The following is an 18,655-nucleotide window of genomic DNA, read 5'->3' as shown; positions in this document are numbered from 1 at the left end:
GACGTCTTCCATTGCATGTGAACGCGTCTCCTGTAACGCTTCGGAACCCGTATTGAAGTCCGGACGCGATATGCATTCTGTGATGCTAGAGGTGGATGCTACGTACGATGCAGAATTTGTGGTTGTGAGAAAGTCGTCGAAGTGGCGCTGCCAATTCGCGCTTACGGCTTACTTGCATGAATCCTACGGCATGAGGGAACCAAAGCTGGACGGCACACTGTTCTCAAATGGGGTATCATTATGCTTAATTACAATATATAAATGAAAATGCTTTTGCGCTTCGCTGATGCGAGCCCCACGCTTTAGGAAGTGTAACACTAAATTCAACGTCTCGGACCGGAGAGCCCTGCTCTAGGATTGTTTCTAAACCTCTCATAAGGATTGTTCGCACGCGCATAATCTTCATCAAGATCGAGATCATGTATGACTATAGGCTTTCGTTGCGTCGATGCGGGTGTGGTTGTAACTGTAGCTGGAGGCTGCTTTGCCGGAGCCGTTTTTGCCTTGAAAGAAGACAAAAGGTTCTGTCGTTCCTCTTCAAGCTCATCGTCGCTCGTTAGATCGATGACTCCATCGTACTGCGCAGGTGTCGGGCGAGTAACGCTTTTCCGTTTCGTGCTACTTGGTTGTGACGCTGCGATAGTTGAAGCCGAGGTCGGTATCGTTGGTGACGAAGCTGCGGAAGAAGCCCCTTGTTGAGTTTGACCAAGCTGCCGAGACTGCGTCCGTGGGGATGCAGTGGCGATAACTCCTTCCCATTGCGCATCCGTATGAGTGGGTGCGAATGCTCCTCTACTCGTCGGATGAGCCTGGGTCATGCTTGAGGGTCGGGATGACAATTGTGTGCCGTTCTGCAAACTTTGGTTTGTTTGAGGAGCTTGCCGCGAAGTTGTATGAGAGAGTCTAGGCGGCTGCATCTGCGCTACCGGCGCAGGGTGATTCCTAGAGTCAGGCACACGGGCTTGCTGGATCTGGGGAGGTGTGTGCTCCGGTGTGAAAGGTTCATGAGTAGCGTATAGTTGCGTCATGGGTAAGCGAGACTGGTGATATGCTTGCATAGGTGCGTTCGACAAATTTGGAATGTAGTAATCGGGATAGTCGGCTTGAGGAGGTTCAGGCCTAGGGTCGGAGGGCGAAGTATGTATAGGATCGTTTCGAAACTGTCGCGGTGGTATGCTCTGTTCGGCAGCACCTCTCGCTGCCGGCGCAGAGCCCGGTACAGCTTGATTTTCATGTCCATTTCCTGGTCTCTGCAAAGTTTGGTGCGGTGGTCCTGACGTTGTGCGTGTTGGCCCAGTCTGTGGCGAGTTGGTCAAGGCTGGATTCAGCTGTAATGCTTCGCCTGCACGCCATAAACGTGGCGAAGCAGAAGTTGCGCTGACAGGTGAGGGTTGTTGAGAGCCAAAATCTGTAAAAATGTTACCCATTACGGGAGATCTTGCCGGTGCCGCAGCCGTGCGCACTCGCTCCGAAGGCGCATTCCTCGCAGTGGCGACTTGTGATGGTCCGTTGATGTCGTATAAGGGACTATGTACTTCTGCTTGAGCGTTTGATGGCCCGGGATCAGTCCGCTGTCGCTTCGGTGCTGTGGGAATAGGTCGTGTCTCCTCCCTTGCGATGATCGAATCGCGTGGTGGCAGTATGGACAGCGGCTTGTCCAGGGGTGCTACTCTTTTCCTCGAAACGGCGGAAGTAGGAGATGATAGTGTTTTCGTTCTTGAAGTAGACGGCGTCGGCTTTGGAGCCTCTGCCGGTTGGTTACGGTCTATCGTAGTGCCATCCACCGCACCTCGAATCCCCTCCAGGTTTTCTATAAAGTCCCAGGCAAACTTCCACATTGGCGCAGACAATCGAAGGTCCTTAAAGTGCTCGCGAAAGGCTTCTCGGAGCGCTCTGATATCGCCTAGCAACAGTTCATTGTTGCGCGTTTCCGAATACATAGAGATAAGGACGGTGACGGCCACCATTTCGATGGGCGCAAAGGTTTGTACACCACTCAAATGCCTGTCGGCATTCGTGAAAGTGTCGGGATCTAAGGCAATAAGGTCTTTGAAGGTGGTCCAGACGCTTGCAAGATGTGACTTGAGCGCATCGTCTACAGCGCCGGTGTTGTTCAGCATTTTCGGAATCAAACTTTGGCTCGTCCTCAGCATTGGAATGCCAGTCGCAGGAGTCGGATGCTGTACTTCCAGAATTTGGCTGAAGCAAGACAGAGTGAGTTGGAAGTCCTTCGCTCGAGCTCGATCCTTCATCAAGTCGTAGATCATAGGGAAGTCTTCCACAAAAAGCTTCGCTAGTTCTTGCCATGGGCCTTGTTTCGCGCGCATCCTCTCAGCTAAAGTGAGCTGCACACCCATTTGGACCCTAGCGAAAAGGTCTTCTTCTTGTACTGGCGTAAGCTCTGCGAACTGAAAGGCCACAAAGTCTTTCTCCAAGAACGACTTTTGAGTGTCCGAAGGAAGCACCTTTTTGCGTTTATTTCTAGGCGTCTCACAGAACCACCTTGCACTGTCAGTGAGCCATTGAGAGATATTAATTGGACCGAATTGCTTACCACTTTTCGCCTTTGTGATCATGGCAAGGAATCATGCCTTTGACGAATGCCCTGACAGAGGAAAGTCGTTGCTTTCCGTCCACGCAGACAAGAACGTCACGTGGTGTACCAGCTGTTCCAATAATCCGTTTCTTATTCAGAATAATGGGTGGGATGTAGTAGTTTTCTACGCAAGTATTAGGAATCCTTGAATTCGTTCATGTTAAGAGAGCCTGGAGGGGATCTTACCCATCAGAGAATTAATCAGACCCGTCATACGATCGGCTATTGCTATTAGCATGTCGGTGACAATCAAGTTGGGCGTTTTTACCTGTCCAGACAACCTCACGTTGATATTCCGGGTCGACATCGATCGCACCGCTCTCCAGTTCCTCTGGCCGCTGTCAGTAGAAGATCCTCTCGTCATAGTCGGCCAGTCTTTCACTCACTTATCAGACTTCCCAAGCTTCGCATGTGAACATTGGGCTGCGGTAGCTTTGGTCGCGGTTTGTAGTCGTACCCATCGTCGCTGTCGCTTTCTGCGAAGATGTCGTCATTCCCGTCCTCGTCTTTGACAGCAGACTGCACTGCAATGCTGTCGTTGTTTGGTTGTTTGGCAGCGCCGCGCTGGGTGTTGCTGACTTCCATGCCCGTGCGGACCCCAGGCATGCTGGGGTGAGCGGTGTCGAATCAGGAAGTAGGTATACTAAGTTGCATTGACTAGGTAGTTTTGGACCAAGCTTAGGTCAGCTTGCACTAAGCTCTTTGAACACTAACCAGACCTAGACTTAGTGCTAGCTGCAATTTCACTTTCACCTTAACTACTCAAAAGACCTTTGGTTTTCTTAGAAGAGAAGCGCAAAGTACAAAAAAAAGTCCAATTTATATGCAAACATTCTAGGGGCTTGGCTGCAGCACTTGGTCATGGACAATCCTAGTCTAGAAGGTTCTGCCTGACTGCAAGCAGAGAAGTTAGCAGGCTTCATGCATCAGCGAGAAATTGCTGTTGCAAACAACCAATCATCACACGTTGCCCAACGCACTGGTCATTCAGCGAGCACTTCACAACATGCGCACCATCCTCCTGCATTCACGATCATGACTCAATGTTTCAATATAATCTTGATGTATTGCCATAGATGCGACACTATTGTCTGCCCCGTGAGAACCTGTAATATGGACGGAGAACGCCACCAAGCGGGAAGATACATGAGAAACATAGGCTACACAGCAGCCTGTATATGTCCATCCATCTGACTCGACGTAGTGCCGGGTCACTCAGTCATCATAGAGTGAGTCATGGTCATCCTCTTGAGCAGCATGGCCAGCGGCGAACTGCTCCTGGAAGTGACCCTCTTGTTCCTCCATCGCGTCGTGCTCTTGCATATCATAGTCTTCCGCTTCCGGCTGTCCTGCAATATCTTGAGCATCCGCCACCTCCTCGTCTTCGGTCAGATCGTCATCCTCTTGGGCACCGTCCCTGTCGGATTCTTCAGCGTCGCTGAGCTCAACGACCTGCATTTCCTTGGCCTTTCTGGAGAGTTTGAGGTTGATTTCGCCCAAGTGCTGCAGCTGCTGAATGTCGAGCATTCCCTTGGAGCCAAGCCCGAGCACCATCATGAAGCCTTGGCAAGCGATCATCTTGGTGTTGTCCGCGGGTGGAAGAAGTTCCTCAAAGGCGATGTCCTCGATATCAGCGGCTGCTTCCGCTTGAAGCACGTCGGACTCGTGCTCTAGGTCTGCTTGAGCCCGCCTGCGCTTCTCAACGATACGTTCCTGGATGAAAGTAATGAAGTTTTCACCTTCTGTCGACAAGGCCTCGCGGACGCGTGCTGATGGTTCTTGAACTGCTGGTTCGGGAAAGTCGGAGCTGAAACCTGGTAGCCCAAAGTCATCGCCACCGTATTCGGCATCGCTCGTAAGGTTCTTGAACCCCTCAAGAGCAAGAAGCTGTCCACGACCTTTTGAGGGGGAGGCAGAGACGAAGCGGCTTCCAGGTCTGCTCTGATCAGCGGAGCCTATCACACCGGCGCGTCCGCTTCGAGGAACGACTGAGGAGCCTCTGATAGAAGCGCTGATGTTCCATGGCATCGCTGAGAAGATCTGTTGATCGTCAAGTGCTGAGACACCCTCGCGCGGTAGTTCGACGGCGATGTCATCTTCACCAAACATAGGTATGTCTTCGTTGTCAGCCGAGCGACCGACCTCAGGCTCGCCGGTTCTCTGACGCACACGGCGAGATTCTTCCTGGGTTGCATCATCGATACCACTGTCGCGGTCATGTTTCGCCCCGCTAGCCTTGTTGCGACTGAAGCCCATGATAGTCTCGAAGAAGTTGTCACCAATGAACATGTCGAACGGATGAGGAACGTGGCCGCCCAAGACACGTTCACCGATACCACCGATGCCAGCGCCCCAAACATAGTGCTCCGCATTTTTCTTGGCCTGAGCAGCAGCACGTTTCTGGATTTTCTGCCGAGCTGCTGCTTTCATGTTCTGACGGTAGTTTCTCTGCCAACTAGCGAGCTCTTTGTTGGGAAGCTCTATAGCTGCATCGATAGGAAGGGTGCGTGGAACCCGACGCCGGCGCATAGGTGCGGCGAGCGAACTGGATGACTGGATGACTTCTGAATGCTGACTGAACTGTTGCGGACCGTCTGATGAAAGTGCTCCGCCTTCGATAAGATCGTCGTCGTAGGTCGGGAAGCCGATGTCTGCTTGATCACCGGGGAACTGATATATGTCAGTCGTCATTCTGAAAGACGCTGGTAGTAAGATAGATATTGAGAAGATACTGGAAGGCCGGCAAAGAAACAAACAAAGATATGGGAGGATACAGGCAGCAAACGTCGTCTATAAAAGACAACATGAAAGGCCGCTTGATGGGGCTTGAGCGATAGCGGTGAGATGATGCGTTGCCATGTACTGAGGGCTCGAGTGAGAGCAGGAAGCCTCACCGCAGGACGGATGGCTGATATTGCAGTGCATAAAGACGTGAGAGAACGCAGCAAAACTCACCTGATCGCCGACCTGCTGTCCATCCTCATGTTCCTTGCGAACCCGCGCACTGGCCCCAGCATCGCTCGACATTTTCGCACCTGCGGTCCTAGCTGGGGTGCTGGGAATTTTTCGTCGTGGTGGCAACTGGATGATCTCGCCATCGTCTGCGATCATGAAGTCTGGGTCTTCAAGCTGGATCGTATCGCCAGCGCCCATGACACTTGGTCCGCCAACACTGCCTACTCCGTCGTCGCCTTCAAGTCTGAACTCGGCCGCCATCACGGGCGATGAAGTAGGCAAAATGAGCCCACCAATGCCATCGGCATGGGAAGAAGACCGTGCTTGCTGGGAGCTGAAGGGTGTGAGCGTCTGGGAGTCGCCGGACCGCGCAATGTCGAGGTTGAAGTTGTGGTCTAGTTCTGCGAGGAAGTCTGGGGGTGGAAGCGCGAGCTCGGGCAGGAAGGAAGGGTCATCTTCGAGTATGAGCTGTTCAGGTCTAGATAGATCCTGTGAGTAAAGCGATCATGTTATAAGGATGATGCTCGCCTACCTAGCTTTGCCAGCGTCTGGATCGAGTGCGGTATGCTTCACGGTCCGCAGCATCACTAGCAGGGCGTTTCGTGCACTCTCTGCGTCTGAAAGAATGTATCCACATTGTTGTAGGTATACACGCGATACACCGTACCTGCATGCGTCAGTAGTCTGTCGCTCGGACAAGGTATGACAGCGCGGCGTACATCAAATTGCCCTGTAGCCGTAGAGCCATGGGCGCTACAGGATCGACAATGGTCTGACATGCTTTCTGTACATCGACATCGAAAATCTGTTTGCGGCCGATTCGTTTGTGGGTGGTCGCGACGAGCCTGCCACTTCGGTCAGTACAGCAGGGGCGACTGGACGCCTTCTAACATACCACACGGTTGCCACACCGTATTTGCGCGACGTGAGCACTACGAGTGTTAGTCAAATCGTTCCAAGCTGCAGTCTCGGTTTGGAGCTTACCTTCGTGACTGTAGAACATGCTGTCGGTACTTAATACATGAAATAGATGATCGTACAAGTGTAATGATACGGGAAAAAGATTGCGGCGTCTTGCGAATGACGCGCGATATTAAAACAGAAGCGCAGCAGTTGAAAGGATGGGAAGGAAAGCAATCGTGGAGGTGAGCGTCACGATCATGGAAGGGCTTGGCAGCACGCTTCGACGCGTTTCTGCGCGTGCTGAGGTGAAGACGGAAAGGGACGAAAAGTGCACTTCACCAGTCTAATGCCGTGTCTATTAATGCAAGGTCTTGAAGTCATGCAATCGTTACTTAAGCTCTCAGAGGTATCGTCCCATAGCCTTTCCAGCTGGTACAACGCCGAATGCCATGCATTACCTGCTGCTCCGTTCCCGTTTCCGCTTCAGCGTGATCATGCGCACGAGACTCAAGGAGATGGAAATAGGGAAGCGTGTCGATTCAGCCTATGAGTCGCCCATCTGCACGTCCTCGTCGATGACGGGAAGAGGAACGGCGCGGTAGAGGAGGATAAGAGCCGAGTGGCTTTGGCCTGGAACATGTCAGTCATCGTCAACTCACACAGTCACAGTCTGTGATGCTTACCTCCGCCAGACAGGGTTTGTATCCTCTCAGCATCCACCTCGGATACCTTCTCGTCGTTGAACCACCACCATTTACCGTCTTCCTCCTTCCGCTTGCCAGTGTTGGGGTCCTTGGGTCCCTGCTTCTTGACGAAGGACGTGTAGTGGCCACTGTCAGCGCTGGCGCCCTGGTGCGTGATGACGCCCCTCAGCTCGTAGAGACCGGTCTGGTTTGCGCCCTCATCTGCAGTCATCTTGGAGTCCACAAGGGCGAGGAGCTCCTTCTTGGCAGCAAGGATTGATGCGGCGCGTTCCGCCTCGACCTGGGCGTCGGTCTTGTACTCAACCTCCTCCATCTTGGTATCCTCAGCCGGTTTGCTGGCGTCTTCCTTCTTCTGTGCAGCTTCCTTCTTCTTCTGTAGAGGCTCCTTGCGAGCAAGAGGGTCGCTGTCGTTCTCCTCGCCAGCTCGCATGCGCTTCTGTCGCTTGCGGGCGCGCTCGACATCCTCCTCTTCTTTGCGGACTTCACGGATCTTGTCCCGGATTGGGACGAGCATCTTCCTCAGGTCGTCTGTGCAGAACTCCAATGCGTCCAGCTCTTCGGGGAAGGTGACCTTGCGCATGATCTTTGCCTTCTTGTTGGTATCTTTTCGCCAGTCGAAACGCACGAAGTGGATGGGGAGGTGTTTCGGTAGGCGCGCGATCTTGGAGGTCTTGGTGTAGATGGCGTTTCGGCCCAGAACCTCTGATCGCTTCTCGATCTGCTCCTTCAGGCCAGCAGCCAGACCATCCCTGAGGTGGTTCGTCTCTACGTTGATGTGGCAGTTGAGCTTGAAGAAGAGGTCTTCGCTGTGAACGGGCTCCTCGCCACCCTCCTTCGCTGCGGGCTCATCGCACTCCATGACCGACTCGAACTTGCCCGCCATGTACTTGTCGATCCAGGATAGCTCCCTCTTCTTGTTCGCATCTGACCCTGTCTCGTTGTCGGTGATTTTAAGCTTTTGTCGGAGCAGCGAGACGATTTGTGACCAAGCCTCCTCGGCATCCTGCTGTGCGTAGCCGTGGCCGTCCTTTGATTTTTGGGCGAACTGAGGAAATGCGGTTCGAAGAGCGTTGAGGAACATGAGCGGAGGGAAGCCATTTTGTGTCTCGGACATTTGCTTGAAGAGGTCGCGGAGCGAGCCCGTTAGGTCGGCTGAGCCACCAAGGCCACCGAGGCCGAACTGGCTCAGCTGCGAGGCACTGGATGAGCTGGCACCGTTGCTGGAGAGGGTCAGTAGGAGCATGTGGACATGATGTAATCGAACTTACCTGTCTGCGTACCGCAAGAGCTCTTCCTGCAGTTCCGGGATGGAGCGTAGCGTCTGCAGGGTGGAGTTCATGTAGCAGGTGTTGCCCAGGTTCTGCAGACCTGCGGGTGTGGCGCCCTCCAACTGCGCGGCTTCCGCCTCGTCCATGTCCTCGAGGAACTTGACCGGGACCTTGGGCTTCTCGATGACGTTTGCCGACCCCGAGGGCGTGCCCATCATCATGAGAGTCTGGTTCGGCTTGAGGCCCAGCTTGGACATGTCGGCGTCATCCTTGAGCTGTCCGCCCTTGACGATGACCTTTTGGCGCTCTGGCTCGACGCCGGTGATAGAGAAGAGCTGGTACTTGAACGTCTCGCCAGTGGAGGTGGTATCCACTTCGACCTCGTGCTTCTTGCCCTGATGCTTGACGATTACTGCAAACATGTGAATTAGTCTTTGGACCCTTCGAATGGCCGTGTGGCGCTGCACGTACCTGGTATAGACGCCATGATGAATGTTCAACTATACGGTGGATAGAGTATAGAAGACTATGGGAGGCGGCGGCGAGAGAGTGGTTATAGTGGCTTCGTGGGGCAAAAGTTAATGGAAGCATGAGGAAGGAGGGCCGCGCCAAGCTGACCGCCGCCCGGAGCTGCTACCCCACTAGCGCGACCAGCTGCAGGCACCGCCAACTCGCCGTACTGGCATGTCATAGCCCGCTCTCCCCCGACGGCAGCCCTACCATTCCAACATAGAGCTGCTGCTGAGCTCTATTCGCAATGGTACAGTCACCTCTTACTGCCGTGGTCTGATCACGTGCTCATACTGACGCCCTCAGTCGCAATCACTCCGCCCGTACCTCCAGTGCGTGCGCTCGTCGCTCACAGCCGCCCTCTCCCTCTCCAACTTTGCCTCCCAGGCCTCCGAGCGCCACAATGTGCCCGAGATCGAAGCCGCCAGCTCTCCCGAAGTCATACTGAACCCGCTTACCGTATCGAGAAACGAGCATGAACGCGTATACATCGAGCCCAGCATCAACAGTGTGCGCATAAGCATCAAGATCAAGCAGGCAGATGAGATTGAACACATCCTGGTCCACAAGTTCACACGGTTCTTGACGCAAAGAGCCGAGTCCTTCTACATTATGCGGAGGAAGCCGGTCAAGGGCTACGACATCTCGTTCTTGATCACCAACTTCCACACCGAGGAGATGCTGAAGCACAAGCTGGTCGACTTCATCATCCAGTTCATGGAGGAGGTAGACAAGGAGATCTCAGAAATGAAGCTCTTCGTAAGACAGCCGAGGTTCGCCTGTTCGAGCATTAGAGCTGACACATCACCAGTTGAACGCAAGAGCACGTTTCGTGGCCGAGTCTTTCCTTACTCCGGTATGCATACCCCACACATACATCCTGCACGAATACTGACAAACCTTAGTTTGATTGAGCGTGTTACGATGCCGGCGTTTGTATATATTGGCTCATTACGAATACCTGGGCAGACGAAGCTAGAACAAACAAATATCAGGCCTGGAATCTTTGCCTACGAACGAGCGCCGTGTGGAAAAGTTGCTATGCAAGCTGAGCATTCGACCAGCATTCAATACAAATACAAACTTCGAATTCATTCCACACTTGACGTACACCGCCGATCGCCCGAACATAAACGCAGATACTACACAGACAACTGACGTGGAAGGAAAACGTCACGTTCATGGCACTTCTCATATTGTCATTATTCTCATTTGGATATTTCATCTACATGTTGTCTGCCAGCCGCAGTGATGTTCGCCAAAATGTCTAGAGATCGAGCTCACAGTTGATCAACGCTTACAACTTGGCCAGGACAGCGTCGGCACCGGAGACCTGTAGAATTAGCAACGAGTACCTCAACGTTTCAGAGCCATGCGAAACTTACCGAGACCTCACCAGGGCTTTTCTCGTTCTCGGCGTAGATGACCTTACCGTGGTCGAAGACCATAGCCCAGCGACCGTTGCGGTCGCCCATACCAGCAGGCCAACCGTGTTCCTTGGAGAAGAAGGTCTTGGTGTCGCTGAGGAAGAGAACCTCGTCGCCCTTGACTCCGTTGACCTTGCCCCAAGCGTTCATAACCCAGGCGTCGTTGCTCGCAATGGTAGCAATGACATCAACACCCTTGTCCTTGAACTCCTTGGCCTTTGCGATGTAGGGAGGGAGATGGTAGGCCTGGCATCCTGGGGTGAAGGCACCGGGAACGGAGAAGAGGACGACCTTCTTGTCTGCCCACTCCTTGCTGGCATCGTATTCTTGGGGACGGCCGCAGGCGGTGGGGTCGGCGTCGGTGATGGGTGCCCATCTACATGAGAGAAGATACAATGTCAGTGTGCATTCCAAGAACTCCGATGGTGAGCGGAGCTCGATGCGAAGGTACTTACTCGAACTTGACGCCCTCGGGGAGCTTGTCGCCAACTTGTAGAGGAGCCATGATGATTAATTGGTGTATCGGTAGAAAATGTCGTGTAAATTGTAGATGCGTGTAAAGGAATTGAGCAGAGTGAGAGAAAGTGACTTGGTATGTCGGACGCCGATTAGTTATGCTAGCTGGAGGGGTACCCGCCCGGCTTCCCAAGCTTGAAGCTTCGAGATCATAGTGGGGCATATGCCGGCCGAGGCTTATGACGCCAGGTACCCAGCCAGCGCATTTCCAACGCTGCAGGGTTTCTTTGACAAATATTTTTGGCCTATTAGAGCGGTGAGTGAGCGTGTACCTGAATGAGCAGCTAGAGGAGAGGTGCCCAAGGAATCGTAGCAGAATCGCACAGAGTCGAGGCGATGAGGTAGAGGAGCTTAGTCAAAAGAGCCATCTGCTACGAGCTTCCTGCATCCCAACAGCTGAACTATTGACGCGCATTTACTGTATTACTGTATGTTGGCGTTTCGTTGTTGCGGAACATTCAAGTGATCGTCATCTTTGCTTTTCGACTTTCTCGAACCTTCTCAACAGCTGTCATCCCACGCACTAAGCCGTAGATCTGATACCTCTCTTGAGGGGCATGAAAAGTAGCTTGAAACCCAGTCGGGTTTCACAACATCTCTCGTAGATAAGCTGAGCTTCACCTGATGAGTCTGCATGTAAGCACATGCCGAAGTGCCGATATGAGGCATCCAACGGCATTTCTAAGATCATGATTCAAGGTGATAACGTTCTGTATTTGAGCGATCATATTGACCTTCTACACAATCAATCTTGTGATACCCACTTTGACGATTCGACCATGTCTCTCGCACCACCCTTCACTCAAGAAAGCGCTCATGCCAAGGTCAAGAAGGCTCAAGACCTCTGGAATGGCCAGTGCGTGGCGTCATAACCAGTTTTCTCATCGTTGCTAAGGCGTGCTAGAAATCCCAAGGTGATCGTGCAAGCCTACACGCCTGACAGTGTTTGGCGCAACCGATCGTCTTTCCTCGCTGGCACGGCAGACATTGAAGACTTCCTGACGAAGAAGTGGGAAAAGGAAAAGAGCTATCGGCTGCGCAAAGAGCTCTTTGCCTTTTCAGATGACAAGATCGCGGTTCAGTTCTGGTATGAGTTCCAAGATGCCCACGATGGCATGAAGTGGAAGCGATGCTATGGCCTCGAAGACTGGACCTTCGCAGAGGACGGGAAGATGCGCAAGCGGCAGATGAGCGGCAATGACATCGAGATCGATGAAGCCCGTGAGTATTTCCAGCCTCCATGTATCTTGTCTTTATGATCGGTAGCGTTGCTAAGGTCTATGTAGAGCGATGGTTCAAAGACGGCGTCGATGTGAACGCAGTCGAAATTAGCGAGTCTCATTGGTGATGGATTTTCTTGGTGTATTCAAATAAAACGGGTGGGTATCGTGACGCTTGCGAGAAAAGACATATGTGTGCGATGAGTTCGTTATATGGCTTATGCTGGAGGAGTATCGTGTATAGCGACGAGAATGAATTTGGGATCTTGAGTCGTTAGCAAAAACCCCGCCATCGAGTGCGTGAGTGACATACCTGGTACAATGACCAGTTCATTCTTCCTTGTTCGCAGCCGAAGAAGTTTGACCTCGTCTTCCTTGTCCAGCTCGTCCACAAGGGTCCCCGCTGCCGTCAGGAACGCCCAGACCATGCTGGCGACATCCTCAGCGCTGTGTATCCCGCTTTCTTTCCTGCCGTTCGAGTAGTTGTCCGACGCAGCTTCCCCAGAGGCTGGCAGAGTACTATTTGGGTTCGCCGAAGAGCTGTTGGATATAAGACCAGAAGTGCGTATTATTGTGCCGTTCTCGCGCGACAGTATGAGGGTGCTCTGAACGCCGGGCTTTTGGCTCAGTCGCGTGAGTAGCGAAAGTGTCTCGTCTGGCTGCGCGCATATAAGTAAGCAACATTTGAAAGCGCAATAAGATACATACTGCGTTCTGGGCCATGGTTTGTGATGTGTGCCAGAAGAATAAGAGATGCAGTCGCGGTTTACAGCGCGCTGATGACATCGGCGTACAGGACCGCGGCTGGACCCTGCCAAGAGTCCATAACTCAGGCCCCTTCGGTGTTAGCGGCATCTGTGGATCCTCAATTTTCCGTTCATCAGCAGAGAACGCGTCGTTCGCTCATTGACGCGCATAATATCGTTCACTCTCTCGACATTGCGCGCAACAGTAAAGTCCTACGAAATCACGACTCTACTAAGCGAACCGCCAAAACTACTCTAGTCCGTCGCCATGACCAACAGCTCAAAGAAGAAGAAGGAGAATAAGAAGAAGGACTTTCAAGTAAAAACGACCAAAATTGCATATCCCGAACCGCAATACTAACGGAACCAGAAAGCAAAACTAAAGGTTGGAAAGGCGAGACCCAAGGCAGCAAACGGCACAGATACGAGCTTCCGTGCGAAATGTAAGGTCTACCTAATCATATTTCTCTCTTTCAACTAACGTATCACAGCGATATCTCTCAAGCAGCAAGCACTTTCCACAAGTGCCCCATCTTTAGAAGCACAATGCGCACATTATCTGGGCTTGCTTAATCACAAGGCAGACACACAGCGAAGAGAATCCTTAGCCTTCTTGACATCAGCCATCGCAAACAATCCGCCTACAGTGCCATTGCCGCAGCCTTCGTCTGTCATCATTCCTGTGGCACAAAAGCTCATTCTGGATGGATCCAATAGCGTTCGTCAGCAGCTACTGAAGCTACTGCAAAGCTTGCCGCCACTCGACATTGCTAGTCACGCCGACCAACTGTTACTCCATACAAGAGCTGCCATGACGCATTTAGCAACGGAAATTCGTTTGTTCGGCCTTGACGTATTGGAATGGTTGCTTGCCGTTGCAGGCGACGAGGTCGTCAGCTGTGCTGGAGGTTGGGTGAAGATGCTCAAATGCTTCCTCAGTCTACTCGGTTGGCAGAGCGAAGCGTCAAGCAAATGGTCAACTGCCAGATCGTACGGAAAAGCTGATACGAAGATGCAAGTCAAGCAAATGAACGCCCTGACTTCCTTCCTCCGCGCGGGACTCTCCCACAGGCAGACAATAGCACCTGTCGACATCAGCGACAGCAACTTCCCACTTTGGCATACTCAGCATCATGTTCTTTCTGAGCGATCAAACGTTTATGCACATCTCAACTTGTTTGGCGCTGCAAGAGATGAGGAAGCAGAGATGTATGAAGACCGCGAAGATCGACAACGATTATTCCGAGACCGAGCCGAGGCTGCAATCGTCGCAGGATTGGAGCAAGCTACCAAAGGTGGTGGAGAATTGGGCAGAGCGGGTGCGCAACTCCGTAAAGCCGTGAAAGAGGGTATGGCGGACTTCTACCGAGAGGATCCAATGGCCTGAGAGTGCAATCTTCCAATTTACCCAGTGCAAGGAGTGGCCTCCTACGGAACACTTCTAGAGACACGTGGGAGGACGGTCTCAAGTACTTCGTACTACCGGATAGCCGAAGGAGATCAACGGAAGTACCTCCAGAAGTGACACCGGATAATGTCTGGTGCTGTCTTACAACAACGCCACCTACACCCCGGTCTCAGCACACGGGACCAGTCGCGAAAGTGGCGACGTCACCACCGTCCCATGACAATCCGCGCAACACAAACATGAGCCTCAGGCTCACGAGTAGTCTGACGGAGACCGAAGCTAGCGCCATGACTCGAAACGCGACCGGTCAATACATGTACTGTCAGCCTTGCGCATCAACATCTTCCTCGCCACTGGAACAGACACGACAAGTCCTTTAGGCACTTCTGGTCGCCCTTTTCGCCCAGCGTTGTACCCCTCACTTTGCGTCACCACTTGAAGAATCCTTCACATCCAACGTTGTTATATCCACGGCTGGGAATGATCGAGAGAATCATACACGCCCACCATAGGGTGTAATCGAGCGAATTCGGGTACGGCAGTATAGAACGACAGGAGCGTTTAGAGTCGGAGTTAGTAGACAGCCAGGTTACAATCGCGAAACGTAAACATCCAGTCAACTCAGAATACTATCAAGAGTATCGCCTAGCTTCAGGCTTGTCACACACAATGAACACAACGGCAGCATCGCCTGGATTGCAGGAAGACGAGCCCGCGCTGACCGTTGAGGAAGCCGATGTCGACGCGGGTCTAGTCCCTCCCACAGACTGGATTGGAATACCTCCTTTGCATCACCAAACGGAGTTGTGGATTCCCGATACAGCCGAGGAGCTTGCCCGCCAAACAGCTTCTTCGGCGGTGCATTTCCCAGAGACCCGGCAACGGCATCGTGGTACGGCTTCGCCTCGCAGCGCCGATGTATCATGGGAGGATATGCCTCCTCATCTTGTCCCATTTGTTCCTTATATAGATAAGAAGAAGGAGAAGACGGCTATCGGTATACCAGCTCCTGATGAAGGGACTATGGATGTCAACATTATCCGAACGTGGATAGATCGATGCCGTCAACTACACGGGGAACAATGTCATGGTAGCAGAACCTCACAGATGCACTCGCCTTTCCCGTCCTATTTGATCGATGTCGAGAACGGATGTCTGGTAGTTGCACCTGAACACCCACGTTACGTCGCTTTGAGTTATGTTTGGGGCGGGGCAGAGACTTCAGCTTGCGCTACGATGGCGAACCTGGCAGCACTTCAAACGTACAACGGACTGTACAGTGGGGTCATATCGTTGCCGAATCTTCTTCGAGACGCCATTAATTTGGTGAAGGATTTGGGGCTTACTTTTCTATGGGTGGATCGAATTGCCATCGTTCAAGACGATGAAGCCACCAAACACCACCAGCTGAGTGCCATGGGAGAGATTTACGCCGGATCGCTTTTTACCTTAGTCGCAGCTCAAAACGAGGAAGCAGCTGCGAGTCTTTATGGACATCGGAAAATGACGCTTACTCCAACTGAGACTCCCATACCACAAGGACTGAGGAGACCGGACGGAAAGCCACTGAGTGGCGCGCAGTATATGACAAAGCAAGCGATGTCACTGATGGAGACAAAATGGTACTCGCGAGGTTGGACTTTCCAGGAATACATATTTTCTACTCGAAGGGTCATCTTCCAGAACAATACAGTCAATTGGGAATGTCTCTGTGCTTCCTGGCATGAATGCCAGGATTCTACTTCATCAACATCGCTATCTACTGACACTGGAAAGTCAACCTTCGACCTTCCAGCAACAAGAATGGACGCGCCTGTTGCTGGGCTCAACAGTTCACCTTGGCCAGACATGGTTCGTTACACGCGTCTCATGACCCTGTTCAATGAACGAGACCTGACTTTTCCGGAAGATGTTCTTGACGCTTTCGTTAGTTGTCTCGCCCATCTGAGCAGCATATTCCCAGGCGGATTCATATCTGGTTTGCCGACGATGTGCTTCGACGCCGCGCTATTGTGGCAGCCATGGGCATATCTGAAGAGACGGAAGCCCCGCCGACTGCCTGCTGACGACGCCATTCTACCTTCATGGTCTTGGGCAGGATGGGAAGGCATCATCAACTCCGAGAGCTGGAGAAGTGCTGCCAACTACCAGATTGAGCGCCTACCTGAAACAGAGATAACCCAATATACTTCCTGGAGGACCATCAGTAGTGTGCATTGGACATACTCAAGGACTTTGACATCGGAGAAGTATCCAGTCAATATTCCTTCGCAATTTAGGCGACCAGCGTTCACCATGTCTGGGGAGGGTCTACCCCCAGAATGGTCCATATCCGCAAATCTTGGAGAAGATGGTCAAGCGGTCCGACATTCATGCGACCCATCTGCATCCTTTCGTTATCCAATCCCAATCCTCGACGAGACAGACCGCCGGCAACCTGTGATCAATGCTCGCTACCTGCACTGTACCACGAGACACGCCTTCCTCGCGCTGGGTAAGGAATTCCTCAACACGACATCGGGCTGTCCTTCCGTGCAGCTTCTTACAACTTCTGGTCGGTGGGCTGGGTGTCTCCGACTCAACTTCATACCTTCTCATGCGCGCGACGAAACATCGACACCGTCTACACCGACTCTGAAACATCGCTCTCGGGATACGTCTAAAGCTCTTCCCAGCTTTGCTTTCACCACCCCTTCGCCGTCCGAAGTCGCGGATGCGCTCTTCGACCCTGATCGAGTTGAAAACGAGTTGTGTGAGCTTATCGAGATATCTGCTGGCTCGGTGGAGGATTGGGAAATCGATGCGCGGAGCTTTGACGAATGGTATCAAGAATGCGGCTGGATCGACGGACTGTACGAGTTCGTCAATGTACTCTGGGTAACGCGGGTGGTAGGAGTCGCATATCGCAAAGCGCTTGGGAGGATTCGGAAGGATGTGTGGGAGAGCGAGGCCAAGGATGAGATAGAAGTCACGCTCGGATGAGCGGGTCCAGCATAAGAGTGCTGCGCGGTCAGTCTCATGAACGGGCCGGGAAGGAGTATCTGTGTTTATCGAGCGGCTTTCGGTTAAGTTCCTCGCGCTATCAGTCTATCGAAGCGCGCACGTACAAAAACATGTTCAGACTAGAGGTGCCAATAGGCAGGAGCACCTGCACTTGTAGTTTGCAGCACAAATTGATGAACACTGTCGCACAATAATCGCAAGGCATCAGATGGTTCGCTACTTCTCATTCCGGCTTCGCATTTTCTTCATGTACAATCTAGCAAATTGAGATATACACACACGGGTCAACGGCAAAGTGAAAGATACAAGCTCAAAGGTACTATGGATGGGCGGTCCTGATCGCGGTGTTGAGCTGCACTTTTGATTACGTCACAGCACTAAACATGTCGGCGCGGGACGCGCTCGCCCAGGCCGAAACATTGCTGATACTGCCGACAAACACTGGTGTGCTGGCCACATTGATACACATAACCCTCCATACCTTTCGTCTCCTCTTCTGTCTTGATCACATCTGCGATACATCTTCCCACTCCCTTGCAATTGCCCAATCGCTGGTGTGGACATTCGTAACCAATCCAACGCGATCATGTCGATAGTATCGCAGACCCTGCAGGGTGCAGTGCTGAGCGTAACTTCAAACGTGCTTGCGCAAGCGATATCATCCTACAAAGACAGCGTACGTGCTGTTGCGCAATCGTCCATGTCCTGGCGCATTTAGCTGACACGTATCCAGACGCCCTTCACCCTCAACTATGCCACCGTCTTCAAGTTTGCGCTCTTCAGCGTCCTCAGCACCCCACCCAACATAGTCTGGCAAGGCTACCTCGAAGACCAATTCCCTACCAACGTGCCCTCCGCCGCCCCGCCGTCCGAGAAGCCAGGCTCGAAGCCCGACCCCACCAAGACGTCGCTCAGCAAGACAAACGTCCTTATCAAGTTCCTGCTTGACCAGACCATCGGCGCCGTCGTCAACACGCTCATGTTCCTGAGCTACATGGCCTATGTCAATGCGCAGGGCAAGCCGGGCGTCAACGCCATGGACATGGTCACGAGCGACTGCGCGAATAAGCTGTGGCCGATGATGAAGGATGGATACAAATTCTGGCCCGCGATAAGCCTCATCAGCTTCCTGTGGGTGCCAGTAGACAAGAGGATCGTCTTTGGCTGCTCTGTGGGCGTCGTGTGGGGCATATACTTGAGCCTGGCCGTGGGCGCATAGATACGAGTGCGATGTGAGCGCGCGTTGTGGAGATGGATGTCTTAAGCGATGTATACCCACCCAGCGTGAATGCGTTCCTGGGGCGCCGAGTGCGCGAATAAGCTGGAATCGCGATTAGGTTCGGTTCTGCCGGTCCGTACCACTCAACGCGAACACCTATCCTATACCTTAAAGGCATCC

The 18,655-nt window shown here is 52.7% G+C and overlaps 9 protein-coding genes across 9 annotated transcripts; 4 read left to right on the top strand and 5 right to left on the bottom strand.

Annotated features, from left to right (window-relative positions):
- Nucleotides 1–1,563: 1,563 nt before the first annotated feature.
- J4E83_003725 (uncharacterized protein) lies at nucleotides 1,564–3,202 on the bottom strand (the record flags this gene model as incomplete). Its single annotated transcript, XM_049330658.1, is given in 6 exon segments — nucleotides 1,564–1,745; nucleotides 1,763–2,502; nucleotides 2,555–2,720; nucleotides 2,783–2,818; nucleotides 2,865–2,927; nucleotides 2,983–3,202. 6 exon segments carry the CDS (start codon nucleotides 3,200–3,202, stop codon nucleotides 1,564–1,566), a joined length of 1,407 nt encoding a protein of 468 aa, XP_049190075.1.
- A 609-nt stretch (nucleotides 3,203–3,811) lies between these two features.
- Nucleotides 3,812–6,299, bottom strand: J4E83_003724 (uncharacterized protein; the record flags this gene model as incomplete). Its single annotated transcript, XM_049330657.1, has 4 exons — nucleotides 3,812–5,266; nucleotides 5,552–6,029; nucleotides 6,084–6,218; nucleotides 6,271–6,299. 4 exons carry the CDS (start codon nucleotides 6,297–6,299, stop codon nucleotides 3,812–3,814), a joined length of 2,097 nt encoding a protein of 698 aa, XP_049190074.1.
- Nucleotides 6,300–6,998: 699 nt separating this feature from the next.
- On the bottom strand, nucleotides 6,999–8,913 carry J4E83_003723 (uncharacterized protein; the record flags this gene model as incomplete). The annotated part of the gene is made up of 4 exons (XM_049330656.1): nucleotides 6,999–7,084; nucleotides 7,138–8,378; nucleotides 8,427–8,838; nucleotides 8,898–8,913. The coding sequence occupies 4 exons, from the start codon at nucleotides 8,911–8,913 to the stop codon at nucleotides 6,999–7,001; spliced, it is 1,755 nt and encodes a 584-aa protein (XP_049190073.1).
- Nucleotides 8,914–9,183: 270 nt separating this feature from the next.
- ARPC4 (Actin- protein 2/3 complex subunit 4) lies at nucleotides 9,184–9,850 on the top strand (the record flags this gene model as incomplete). Its single annotated transcript, XM_049330655.1, has 4 exons — nucleotides 9,184–9,186; nucleotides 9,243–9,695; nucleotides 9,748–9,792; nucleotides 9,842–9,850. 4 exons carry the CDS (start codon nucleotides 9,184–9,186, stop codon nucleotides 9,848–9,850), a joined length of 510 nt encoding a protein of 169 aa, XP_049190072.1.
- Nucleotides 9,851–10,233: 383 nt separating this feature from the next.
- J4E83_003721 (uncharacterized protein) lies at nucleotides 10,234–10,868 on the bottom strand (the record flags this gene model as incomplete). The annotated part of the gene is made up of 3 exons (XM_049330654.1): nucleotides 10,234–10,269; nucleotides 10,322–10,739; nucleotides 10,819–10,868. The coding sequence occupies 3 exons, from the start codon at nucleotides 10,866–10,868 to the stop codon at nucleotides 10,234–10,236; spliced, it is 504 nt and encodes a 167-aa protein (XP_049190071.1).
- A 790-nt stretch (nucleotides 10,869–11,658) lies between these two features.
- Nucleotides 11,659–12,227, top strand: J4E83_003720 (uncharacterized protein; the record flags this gene model as incomplete). Its single annotated transcript, XM_049330653.1, has 3 exons — nucleotides 11,659–11,735; nucleotides 11,784–12,100; nucleotides 12,166–12,227. 3 exons carry the CDS (start codon nucleotides 11,659–11,661, stop codon nucleotides 12,225–12,227), a joined length of 456 nt encoding a protein of 151 aa, XP_049190070.1.
- Nucleotides 12,228–12,317: 90 nt separating this feature from the next.
- J4E83_003719 (uncharacterized protein) lies at nucleotides 12,318–12,822 on the bottom strand (the record flags this gene model as incomplete). The annotated part of the gene is made up of 3 exons (XM_049330652.1): nucleotides 12,318–12,364; nucleotides 12,413–12,758; nucleotides 12,808–12,822. The coding sequence occupies 3 exons, from the start codon at nucleotides 12,820–12,822 to the stop codon at nucleotides 12,318–12,320; spliced, it is 408 nt and encodes a 135-aa protein (XP_049190069.1).
- A 291-nt stretch (nucleotides 12,823–13,113) lies between these two features.
- On the top strand, nucleotides 13,114–14,232 carry J4E83_003718 (uncharacterized protein; the record flags this gene model as incomplete). Its single annotated transcript, XM_049330651.1, has 3 exons — nucleotides 13,114–13,164; nucleotides 13,216–13,288; nucleotides 13,337–14,232. 3 exons carry the CDS (start codon nucleotides 13,114–13,116, stop codon nucleotides 14,230–14,232), a joined length of 1,020 nt encoding a protein of 339 aa, XP_049190068.1.
- Nucleotides 14,233–17,842: 3,610 nt separating this feature from the next.
- Nucleotides 17,843–18,475, top strand: J4E83_003717 (uncharacterized protein; the record flags this gene model as incomplete). The annotated part of the gene is made up of 2 exons (XM_049330650.1): nucleotides 17,843–17,932; nucleotides 17,990–18,475. The coding sequence occupies 2 exons, from the start codon at nucleotides 17,843–17,845 to the stop codon at nucleotides 18,473–18,475; spliced, it is 576 nt and encodes a 191-aa protein (XP_049190067.1).
- Between the last annotated feature and the right edge of the window lie 180 nt (nucleotides 18,476–18,655).

Source organism: Alternaria metachromatica (assembly GCF_023757995.1).
Source record: "Alternaria metachromatica strain BMP 0045 chromosome Unknown scaffold_6, whole genome shotgun sequence".
NCBI classification, from domain to species: Eukaryota; Fungi; Ascomycota; class Dothideomycetes; order Pleosporales; family Pleosporaceae; genus Alternaria; species Alternaria metachromatica.
Note: the sequence above shows the minus strand (reverse complement) of the source record. Positions and strands in the feature narration are given on the sequence as shown.